The sequence below is a fragment of the Thamnophis elegans genome, chromosome 6 (assembly GCF_009769535.1).
Source record: "Thamnophis elegans isolate rThaEle1 chromosome 6, rThaEle1.pri, whole genome shotgun sequence".
Taxonomy (NCBI): Eukaryota; Metazoa; Chordata; class Lepidosauria; order Squamata; family Colubridae; genus Thamnophis; species Thamnophis elegans.
This window is the reverse complement of record NC_045546.1, coordinates 59,117,465-59,129,693: the sequence shown is the minus strand read 5'-3', so window position 1 is coordinate 59,129,693 and position 12,229 is coordinate 59,117,465. Positions and strand designations below refer to the sequence as shown.

At 43.0% G+C, this 12,229-nt stretch overlaps 1 protein-coding gene across 4 annotated transcripts in view; it reads left to right on the top strand.

Annotated features, from left to right (window-relative positions):
• The window catches only part of LOC116510561 (amine oxidase [flavin-containing] A-like), a 55,709-nt gene that overhangs the window by 15,901 nt on the left and 27,579 nt on the right, over positions 1–12,229 (top strand). For 2 of the 4 annotated variants that reach the window (XM_032220160.1, XM_032220163.1), the window contains exons 2-3: positions 9,708–9,802; positions 10,735–10,872. In XM_032220160.1, coding sequence (XP_032076051.1) covers positions 9,708–9,802; positions 10,735–10,872 — 233 coding nt within the window. Of the gene's footprint in view, positions 1–7,633; positions 7,746–9,707; positions 9,803–10,734; positions 10,873–12,229 lie in introns of those variants that run through there. The other 2 variants (XM_032220161.1, XM_032220162.1) reach the window with 2 other exon arrangements.

Sequence of the window (12,229 nt, the reverse complement as noted above, 5' to 3'; positions counted from 1 at the left end):
TTGGGAATTATAATTCTGAGAACAGAGAAATTTTGAGAATTGGGCTTATGTTTGAAGAGATATTTGGGGGGGGGGCATAAAAAGTACACTTCAGTTGCTATTTCTTGTTAACAAAATAGCATTAAAAGTCAACTGTATATTGGGAAAGGAAACCATGGGCTGGAACATTTATCCCTGAGGATATAGAATAAATGTTATCTGGTTTATTTTGGCAGCTCTGCATTAACCTCTCTGCACAGAGATTTCTATTTGACTAATGAGAGCTGAAAACTATTGCCAAATGCCATTTCTCAGTGGAACACAGAAGTAATTAGGTTTCCCGTTATTGAAGCAGTGTAAGCAAATCACAGCAAATTTGTGCATGGCTATGGTAAACACTTAATGTAACATATACATTGATGGCCAGCTTGTACTGTAATTTACTGTGCTTTGTGATAATCAAGAAGTATAAAAGTAAAATATTAAGCAGCAGTTGTGGCCTCGGAGTACTAAAAATATAAGGCTATAAGAAATTATTCAGTACTTGTTACTCAGCCAGGCAACCGCTTTAATTATCTCTCTGTGTGTGTATGTGTGTGTGTGTGTTTGTGTGTGTGTGTCCCATGAAGCACATTACATTTATAATCTATGTCTAATATTTAAAATAAAAGCATGATAAATCCCCAAATGTATTTATGTAAGAGAAATCTATTCACTCTGGTATTGCTACAAAGTGCAATCCAAATAAATATTTTGTTTGTTTGTTTTTGTACCATTTTTCACAGACTTAATTTAATATGTTTTATAGCATTTGCAAATACGATTCTGACTTTAGTTTCAGACAGATTGATTTTCGGCAACTACAGCGCACAATTGTTGAACGGCTGGTAGGAACAGTTTGGAAACTTTAGTCTGATATTACATCACTCAGTGAAAATTAGGAAGAACTTGATTCATAATGTTCATGAACTTTGTTGTCTATGTGGTAATACGTATAATAGTGAATTAATTATATTAAAAATGTGAAGTGTTGAAGAAAAATATCATATATTAAATATCACTGAGATCTAGTGATATCATAATTGGAAAACAAAGGATACAACTCATTCAGAATGAACAGATGCAATTGAAATGGAAGAATTTAATATAATACTCAAATATAATCAAATGGGGAAATATAGGATGAGGATATTTGACTTAGAAATTGTCAGAAACATGTGAAAAGGAACTTCCAGTTCTAGTGGAACACAAGCTGAATTTTGGGGATGTAACACTGAGTACAAATTACCTACTAATTTTTAAAATGTCTGTATTCCATAGTAGAAACTATACTGCTCATAAAAAAATGGGAACACTTAAACAACACAATGTAACGCCAAGTCAATCACACATCTGTGAAATCAAACTGTCCACTTAGGTAGCAACACTGATTGACAATCAATTTCACATGCTGTTGTGCACATGGTATAGACAACAGGTGGAAAGCATAGGCAGTTAGCAAGACATCCCCAATAAAGGAGTGGATCTGCAGGTGGTGACCACAGACCACTTCTCAGTTCCTATGCTTTCTGGCTGATGGTTTGGTCACTTTTGAATTCTGGCGGTGCTTTCACTCTAGTGGTAGCATGAGACGGAGTGTCAGGTGCTCCTTCGTTTAATAATCAAGAAAGAAACCACTTAACTCCATGCTTTAGAATTAAGTGTACTTTTACTAATTACAAACGATGAGTAGCAAAGCAAAGCTGAGTCTGAGTAAAAAGGCGCGAAAGCAATAGATATCATGTATAATTCAATCCCCTCCCCTTGGCACCCCATTTCATAGTCCAATAATAATTCACCCAACCGTCAGATGGGAGATGTCTTCAAAAAACATCATCAGGCTGGAATGCTGGACAGTTGGCCTTGGCGGGAAACTCCCTTCTTCCACATGCACAGATAGATGGTCAGGACAGCTCCTAATAACAATCCTCCAGGACATAATGATTCCCCTTCCAAATACCATGCCCCCCCTCCCCATTTCAATGGCAGCCGAAAAGCAGCAGCGAAGCAGAGGCTGACATCCGGCCCTCCTCCAGAAAAGGACGGTCAAATCTGCAGAAATGAAAGAACACAGACAAACAAATGAACAACATGACATAGAAGAGAGAAAGGGGAAGGGGAAAATTAGCAGTCCACATAGAAATCAGGGTTTGTCAAGGTAAGTAGAGTAGAACTTGCGGAGCAGACGAGGAGCTCGAACATGAGACTTGTCAACCCATTCAATGTGTGATGGGGGAAAATGTTTCCAAGCTACAAGATACTGAATACGGTTCCTCCGTTTACGAGAGTCCAAAATTTCCTGGACTTCAAAATGCTGCTCCCCCTCTATCAAAAGTGGGGCGGGCGGAGGCGGAAGAGGAGTCCTCAACGGACAAGTATGTTCCGGTTTCAGGAGATTAACATGAAAAACAGGATAAACCCGGTTGAGATGCTTAGGCAATTGGAGATGGACAGAAACAGGGTTGTTGATCTTGACAATTGGAAACAGGCCAACATATTTTGGGCCCAATTTCTTCGACTTTTGAGTCATTTCAAGAAACTTAGTGGATAAATAAACCCGATCACCAACCTTATAGTCATGAGGTTTAGACCTCTTCCTATCTGCCTGTTTCTTATGCGCGCGGTGCATCAAAGGCCACTTCTCCTGAAGGCGATCACTCCACTCGGAGAGTGAGGACACTTGTGGTTTCCCATGAGGAATCTCCGGGATGGGCACAAAATGTTGCCCGTAAACAACACGGAAAGGGGTAAAGCCCGTGCTACTGTGCATGGAAATCTTGTATGCCACTTCAGCATGAGGCAACAATTCCACCCAATCATCCTGCTGGTAGTTGATGAAGCAACGAAGATATTGCTCCAGCACAGAATTAGTCCTCTCGCAGGCCTCATTAGTCTGAGGATGGTGGGAGGAGCTTAAGCCCTGGGTGGAGCCAATCAGTTTCAGGAATTCTTTCCAAAATAGCGGGGTGAACTGGACACCCCTATCTGAAATGATGTGGTCCGGCACCCCATGCAAAAGATAGATATGCGAGATGAACATCTTAGCCAGAGATTTGGCAGATGGGATCTTGGAGCAAGGAATGAAATGAACTTGCTTGGAGAATAAGTCAGTAACAACCCAGATTACTGTATTTCCTTGACTCTCTGGAAGTTCAACAATGAAATCCATAGAAATCTCTTTCCACGTGGCTTCCGGGTGAGCTACCGCCTGGAGCAACCCTTGGGGTTTTCCCGGAGGGCGTTTTGCAGCATCACAAATGGGACAACTAGCCACATAAGACTCAATGTCTTTTTTCAATGAAGGCCACCAAAATTGTCTCTTAACGAGATGCAAGATTTTGACGAACCCAAAGTGTCCGGTGATGCGAGAGTCATGAGCCCATTGGAGGACGGTGGTTCTAATGGATGTAGGGATGTATAATTTTGCACCAATCCAAGCCAATCCATCTTTCATGGTGCATTCATTCATATGTTGCTGGAACCATTCATCCTTTGTAAGGGCCCCCTTTATTTCAGAGATAAAGTCTTGTGTGACCTCTAACTTAGAGGTTGTCTAAGGCAGCCAGACTCCTTGTGGGAATGACAGGTTGGACAACACTGAGCCTTGAACTGTTGTACTGCGTGAGCCTGGAAAAAACATCAGCCATAAAATTCTTCCCTCCTGGAATGTATTTCAAAGTAAAATTGAACCTATTGAAATGTTGTGCCCAGCGCATCTGCTTGGGAGACAGTTTCCTGGGGGTTTTCAATGCCTCCAAGTATTTGTGGTCAGTCGACACCTCAAAAGGGTGTTTAGCGCCCTCTAGAAAATGACGCCAGGTCGTCAAAGCCCAACGAACAGAAAAAGCTTATTTTTCCTAAATAGCCCAGCGTCTCTCAGTGTTGGTCAACTTGCAAGAGGTGTAAGCGCAGGGTTGTAATTTTCCTTGTGCATTTGCTTGAAGCAGTACTGCCCCCATCGCCACATCACTGGCATCAGCCTGGACCACAAAAGGTGCATCCATGTCTGGGTGTTTCAGGACCGGATCCTCTGCAAACAGGCATTTCAACTTCTCGAAAGCAGCCTGACACTCCATAGTCCAGTTCAAAGGTTTGCTAGGTTTGGGTTTTGCTCCTCCTTTCGACTTAAGGAGGTTAGTGATTGTAAGAGTGATCTTGGCGAAGGAGGGAATAAATTGACGATAGAAGTTAGCAAAACCCAAAAAACTCTGCAACTGCTTACATGTGTGTGGGGCTTCCCATTCGGTGACAGCCTTAACCTTTGCTGGGTCCATCTCTATCCCTTTGAGGGAGATCCGATAGCCCAGGTAATCCATCCTCTCCTGATGAAATTCACACTTGAATAATTTGGATAATTTAGATAATTTGGCATATAGTTCTGCTGCACGGAGTTTCTTCAGAACTGTGCGCACAAGCTTCACGTGTTCTTCATGTGTTTCTGTGTAAATAAGGATATCGTCTAGATAGACCATCATGCCTTTGTAAAGATGGTCATGCAAAACTTCATTAATTAGTTGCATGAAGACTGCTGGCACCCCCCTGGAAGCCAAACAGCATTACTCGAAATTGGAAACAATGAAGGGGGCAGTTGAATGCAGTCCTCCATTCGTCCCCCTCTTTAATTCTGACCCGATAGTATGCTTCCCACAGGTCCAATTTAGTGAAAATTCTCCCCTTCCCTAGTTGTACCAGCATGTCCTTCATCAATGGTAAAGGGTAGAGGTTTTGGGCAGAAATGCAGTTAAGATTCTTAAAATTCACACATAAATGAAAGGAGCCATCTTTCTTTTCTCTGAATAACACTGGGGCAGCTACTTTGGGTCTCGCTGGTTCAATGAAGCCCCTTTCCAAGTTTTTATCAATGAATTTTCTCATTTCGTCCATCTCCCTAGGGGGTCATTGAATAAATTTGGGATTTCGGGAGCTTCACCCCAGGTAGAATATCAATGGTGCAATCTGTGGCCCTATGAGGGGGCAACTTATCAGAAGATTTTTCACTGAAAACATCTTTCAGGTCCCAATATTCCTTTGGAATTCTTTCCTCCCCCTCAATTCTTTCTTGCCCTCTGGCCGCTAGTTTGGGGACCGTTTCATCAGGTTCCGGTTCCTCCATCCTCCCCCTCAGAGGGTGTGGCTGACCGAATTCGTAACCACCCATCTCTCCAGTTAATGCATGGGATCTATTTACGGAGCCAGGGGAGTCCTAAAATAAGTGGCCGGTCCATCCCTGGGGCTACAATAAAAGTTATCATATCTCGGTGGGTTCCCAGCCACATTTTGATGGGTTCTGTAGTAAAATGAGCAGGACTGCCCCCCCCCAATAGAGTCATCTAATTGGCAAAATGCAATTGGGATTTTTAAAGTTTTCAGTTTCAAGCCCATTTTTTTCAACTATATCTGGGCTTATAATGCAATGTGAGCAACCAGAGTCTAAAAGAGCCAGAATTTTCTCTTTTGTGTCAGAAGAGGGCACTCTAAGCTCAACTGGGATAAGCATGGGCCCCGAGCGGGAACTTACCCAGCAGTCTGCATCCTCATAGTCATTGTCATCAGATGAACTGGGGCTTCTGCTCCCTCCTTCCTCCGGCTCGAAGAGTCGAGAAATCTCCTCCCCCCTCAAAACAGGTACTCTTTTCTTGCTAGGAGGCTTCTCATGCTTTTTCTCCCTCCGGGAGGGCGGAACAATGTAGGTCATCTTGACTCGGCAATTCACAGCACGGTGCCCCTCTTTCCCACAGCGGAAGCAGACGGAAGGCTTGGGCTTGCCTGTGAATCCTCCCCTTCCCCCTTTTTGCACCTTTGGGAGGGGAGATTTGGTGTGTGGGGGGAATTCTCAGCTTCTCCCTCTTCCTTGTAACAGAGTCTAGTCAAATCAACCTCAACATCTGCAGCAGCCTCGTACCAAGGTTCTAAGCGGCGGGGAAGTCTCCTGTTTACACATTGCTGGTAAATGTCTTTATTCAAGCCATCCGCAAAATGATCTAATAAGGCCTCTTCAGACCATCCTCTCATATAAGCTGACAATTCTTGGAATTCCTGTACATATTCAGGCACAGTCTTTTTCCCCTGTCTGAGGGTCGTAAATTTAATTCTAGCCCGGCGCTTGGTGAGAGGGTCATCAAAGCATCTTCTCATGGCTGCCATAAAACCATCAAAATTCCTCAGGAGAGGGAAGTCACTATTATGTATTCCGACCATCCATTCAGCTGCTTTCTTCTCTAGAGCCATTAACACTATTCTTACTTTAGCTTCATCAGAATCCAGGTCAGGCCCATATATTTGCATATATTTCCAAACCTGAATTATAAACAACCCCAATCCACTGGGTTCTCCATCATATTTTACGCTTAAGGGTGGGACCTTAGCCATCCAACGTCGCCTGCCCCTCCCCCCCGCTCTCAGAATGTCTCTAGCTGCACGGGGAGAGGTCGGTGCTGGGTCTTCTTGTGCACATTCCCCTTCGCCCCCCCCCCCCAGTCTCCCTTAAGCTATGCAACGGGTACCTTCTCTCTAGTTCCTCATCCGGTCCTCTTTCCACACCACTCTCTCGAGCCCGGTGTTCGCCCCACGCCTCTTCGAGGAGTTTCATGGATTGGGACATCTTGTAGTCTTCCTCCTTAGAACCACGCCAGTCAGCAGCTGGTTTCCTGGGCCTCCTCCTCGTGACTCCAGTTAGTGGTTCATCGGGTTCCTCTTTCTGTCCCACTCCCCAAGTCCACCTGGATCGAACAGTAGGTTCCTCCACTTTCAGTTTGGCCAGCATTTACGTTAATGATGGAGCTGCCGTTGCTCCCAAATCTTCTTCCTGGTCACTGCCATGTAAAGACATTTTTTTTCTTTTTAGAGGGCACCCCCCTCAGAAGGTGTTCGCTCCGGGTTGGGTGCGAGGTAAGACTCAGCTTATTGTCAGGTGCTCCTTCGTTTAATAATCAAGAAAGAAACCACTCAACTCCATGCTTTAGAATTAAGTGTACTTTTACTAATTACAGACGATGAGTAGCAAAGCAAAGCTGAGTCTGAGTAAAAAGGCACGAAAGCAATAGATATCATGTATAATTCAATCCCCTCCCCTTGGCACCCCATTTCATAGTCCAATAATAATTCACCCAACCGTCAGATGGGAGATGTCTTCAAAAAACATCATCAGGCTGGAATGCTGGACAGTTGGCCTTGGCGGAAAACTCCCTTCTTCCACATGCGCAGATAGATGGTCAGGACAGCTCCTAATAACAATCCTCCAGTACATAATGATTCCCCTCCCAAATACCATGCCCGCCCCTCCCTGTTTCAATGGCAGCCAAAAAGCAGCAGCGAAGCAGAGGCTGACACGGAGTCTACAACCCACACAAGTGGCTCAGGTAGTGCAGTTCATCCAGGATGGCACATCAATGCGAGCTGTGGCAAGAAGGTTTGCTGTGTCTGTCAGCGTAGTGTCCAGAGCATGGAGGAGCTACTAGGAGACAGGCCAGTACATCAGGAGATGTGGAGGAGGCCATAGGAGGACAATGCCCCAGCATCAAGACCGCTACCTCCGCCTTTGTGCAAGGACGTTTGGCATTTGCCAGAGAACACCAAGATTGGCAAATTCACCACTGGTGCTCTGTGTTCTTCACAGATGAAAGCAGCTTCACACTGAGCACGTGTGAGAGACGTGACAGGGTCTGGAGACACCGTGGAGAACGTTCTGCTGCCTGCAATATCCTCCAGCATGACCGGTTTGGCAGTGGGTCAGTAATGGTGTAGGGTGGCATTTCTTTAGGGGGCCGCACAGCCCTCCATGTGCTCGCCAGAGGTAGCCTGACTGGCATTAGGTACCGAGATGAGATCCTCAGAACCCTTGTGAGACCATATGCTGGTGCAGTTGGCCCTGGGTTCCTCCTAGAGCCGAGGTGGCGCAGTGGTTAAATGCAGCACTGCAGGCTACTGCTAGATCAGCAGTTCAGCGGTTCAAATCTCACCGGCTCAGGGTTGACTCAGCCTTCCATCCTTCCGAGGTGGGTAAAATGAGGACCCAGATTGTTGGGGGCAATATGCTGACTCTCTGTAAACCGCTTAGAGAGGGCTGAAAGCCCTATGAAGCGGTATATAAGTCTACTGCTATTGCTATTGCTATATTGCTAATGCAAGACAATGCTAGACCTCATGTGGCTGGAGTGTGTCAGCAGTTCCTGCAAGATAAAGGCATTGATGCTATGGACTGGCCCGCCCGTTCCCCAGACCTGAATCCAATTGAGCACATCTGGGGCATCATGTCTCGTTCCATCCACTGACGCCATGTTGCACCACAGACTGTCCAGGAGTTGGGGGATGCTTTAGTCCAGGTCTGGGAGGAGACCATCCACCACCTCATCAGGAGCATGCCCAGGCATTGTAGGGAGGTAATACAGGCACGTGGAGGCCACAAACACTACTGAGCCTAATTTTAACTTGTTTTAAGGACATTACATCAAAGTTGGATCAGCCTGTACTGTTTTTGTCCACTTTAATTTTGAGTGTAACTCCAAATCCAGACCTCCATGGGTTGCTAAATTTGATTTCCATTGATAATTTCTGTGTGATTCATTAAACTATTGATTTTTCCCTAATACTTATTTAGAATTTGGCTTTTTCTTTGGGGACTGACTGTAGATTCAGAGGGACCTGTGTATTTCTCTCTGTGTGTATGTGTGTATAATATATATGTATGTATGTATGTATGTATGTATGTATGTATGTATGTATATATGTATATGTGTGTGTGTGTGTGAGAGAGAGAGAGAGAGAGAGAGAGAGAGAAATCTACAAAAACAAATTGTATGTATGTATGTATGTATGTATGTATGTATGTATGTATGTATAATTTGTTTTCGTAGATTTTCATGGGTGTAGTATGCTGGTCTTGTTGTATTTGGGTCTTTTCCTGTGTAAAATTGAGATTGTCTTGGCAACGTTTCGGCAAGGTCTCACACACCCCTACCAAGATTTATAGAAAGACGGCAGCTCCGACCACGCTTTAAGCCCAAAATACCAGCCTGAAGATGGTGAGTGAGACCTCGCCGAAACGTTGCCAAGACAATCTCAATCTTACACAATCAATACAAGACCAGTGTGTGTGTGTACGTATACATACATACATACATACATACATACATACATACATACAATTTGATATTGGTTATCAAATTTTCTTGTTAAAATATAATATGTTATTGCTATTTTAATGCTTGAAAATTGCCTAGTAAATAAATTGATTAAATAAATGCATATATTAATAAAATGTTCACAGTGTGCAGATTTAATGCACCACACAGGTAGTCGACTGATTCATTTAGTAACCATTCAGTTACTACCCAAATGAAAAATAAGTTTGTGAACAGTCCTTGCATTTATGAACTTTGCAAATCTGTAAAGCATAGGAAAGCTGAAGTAAAATTGTAAAATTGTAATCTTTCACTTACCAACTATTTTGCTTAACAATTAATTTGCCAGTTCCAATTGTCACTATACAAAGATTACCTATCTTTAAAAACAGAGTAAAAATACTTCTGTTGAAAAGATTAAAAAATTGAAATGTATAAGGAAAACACTGTTCTGTATTCAGTTTACCATAGATTGGATTTTAGTGATATATTAAATTTGAAAGTGCTGCTTATTTGCTAATAATCTTGACAGTAAAACAAATAATTAAAATGAATTTATCTTTGTTTTAGGCATGTCAGCAGCTAAATTGTTGTTTGAATCTGGACTTACTGTGGTGGTTTTAGAAGCTTGTGACAGAGTTGGGGGAAGGACTTTCACCATTAGAGTAAGTAATTTTTTAAACAAATGTAAAAATACCAATCATTAAGTTTTATAATTTTTAGTCGGCAACATTTTGGAGAGAGATGCTAATCTCCTAACCATGCTAACTGGAACTGTTGGAACTGCAGTTGTTAAGTTGGTGCAGCCAGCACTTGGTGACTTAATTTACCACAAGTAAGCAAGGACTCCCTGGAAGGTAGTTCTGTATTGCAACCTGAGCGACTCAATGTCCCAAGGGCTTTAATCTAGTCATGCCATAAACACCGTTAGTACTCTGAAAGATCCTCAGCAATTTCACAGTAGCATACTGAGTACCATCTGAGCTGAGGTGCCCATTATCTGGCACTATATTGTCAAGAATTTTATATTTTCCATCTATGTGATTTGCTTGGTAAAAATATGGGAGTGTTTTACCATTATCTTATCCCATACAGTATGAATTGATGTCATTGTCACTAATGTAATTGTCTGCCCATGGCATCTTCCTATATCACTGCTGCCCTACTGGCATCCCGCAGGTAAGATAACACCGCCCCCCAAAATTCCTTTCACATAGGCAGCCAGCCACTTCAGTGATCCTTGGCTAACACATGCCATACCCTAAAAAACCCCAAAACTGCTGCCCTATATAGGTCCCTACTTACTTTGAGTGGGCAGCCGGAGTGTCCTTCATGCCCTGGGTGATCCTCTGGGAACATATACTCTTGGAATACATTCTGAATGGTCTTCACTACTCCTTCCAAGGAACAGGCCCACCACAGTGAGTGGCATAGCAGAACTGAGGGGTATGTGTGTGTTTAAGTTAATTTAATAATATAGAACATAGGCCATACCTGGAAGACTCCAATGTAATTTTTTTTATAATGAACATGAGGATTTTTGTTCCTGTGATTGGAACATCTACTATTATTTCTGATGATTTTTCTTGGTTGGCAGAACCAGCAAGTGAAGTATGTTGATGTTGGTGGATCCTATGTGGGACCTACACAGAATCGGATTCTGCGACTGGCTAAAGAACTTGGCATAGAAACTTACAAAGTGAATGTACGTGAGGCTACCCTCCTACATACAAAGGTGAGAATCTCATTTGCTCTGATTAGTTCTGGAAACATTCAGTACATAACTGCACACACAAGACGTTTTTTAAAACTCACAGCCTGTGCACACGCACACACTCTTGCACTCTTTTAAAAACATCTGAGTGAATCCAGGAAGAGGGAAGAGGCAGAGGGGCTGGACGTGTGTGCAAGTGCACAGGCTGTGAGTTTTAAAAATGTCTGAGTGAATCCAGGAAGAGGGAAGAGGCAGAGGGGCTGGAAATGTGTATGTGTGCACAGACTGTGAGTTTTAAAAATGTCTGAGTGAATCCAGGAAGAGGGAAGAGGCAGAGGGACTGGAAATGTGTACGTGTACACAGACTGTGAGTTTTAAAAATGTCTGAGTGAATCCAGGAAGAGGAAAGAGGCAGAGGGGCTGGAAGAGTGTGTGCTGTGCACAGGCTGTGAGTTTTTAAAGCTTCGAGTGAATCCAGGAAGAGAGAAGAGGCAGAGGGGCTGGAAGTGTGTGTGTAACGTGGTCAGTAATGTTGAAGACTGGCAAGGACAGTCATATTTCCTCTGTAAGTAGCTGTTTTATTGTTTTGTGTACTTATTTTATTCTTATTTAAGTAGTAAGTGCACAAAATAATAAATTTCCTTTTTTCTATCTTCTTTTTGTAGGTCATTCTTTGGGGCAAATAATTCAGTGACATGGACTTGGCCACTGCCAGCCAGTCACATAACTGCCAAGCTACTCCCACCCGGTCACATATCTGCCAAGCCACTCCCACGCACATGACAGCTCCCACATGACAGCTAAGCCACTCCCACCTGGTTACATGATCACCAAGCCACTCCCATGCAGTCACATGACCACCAAACCACTCCCACAAAACAGGCCATACCTATAGAGTAGGTTCTGAATTTTGAAACCCATCACTGGGTTCTAGACTGGACTTTATTTATTCCAAGTGCATGCTGTATTTAGCTTTGTGTGATGTAGAATAATAATAAACCATGTGAAAGGGTTGCACTGATGTTTTAACAAAAGAAACAATGTTAAAATATATACCATTTCTTATAAACCTTTATATTTTAATAGTTGTGGTTCTGGATTTCTGTTGCATGATTAATGTCTCCAACAGCAACCATAACTAGAGTTTAAGACATCCTGTATACATCGTCCCACTATGGATTGGGACTCATAGATTTATTTGTGAGTAGAAAAAGAAAGGGTGGTTAAATTGCAGCTCTTGTATCCAAGCTTTAAAATTCCAGAAGACCACTTGATGGCATTGGAGAGATACAGAAAATTCTTCCAGATTTCTGCAGGCCAGATACAGTAGACCTAATTAACTGCAACATGATAGATAACACCATTGTTTAAATTGATT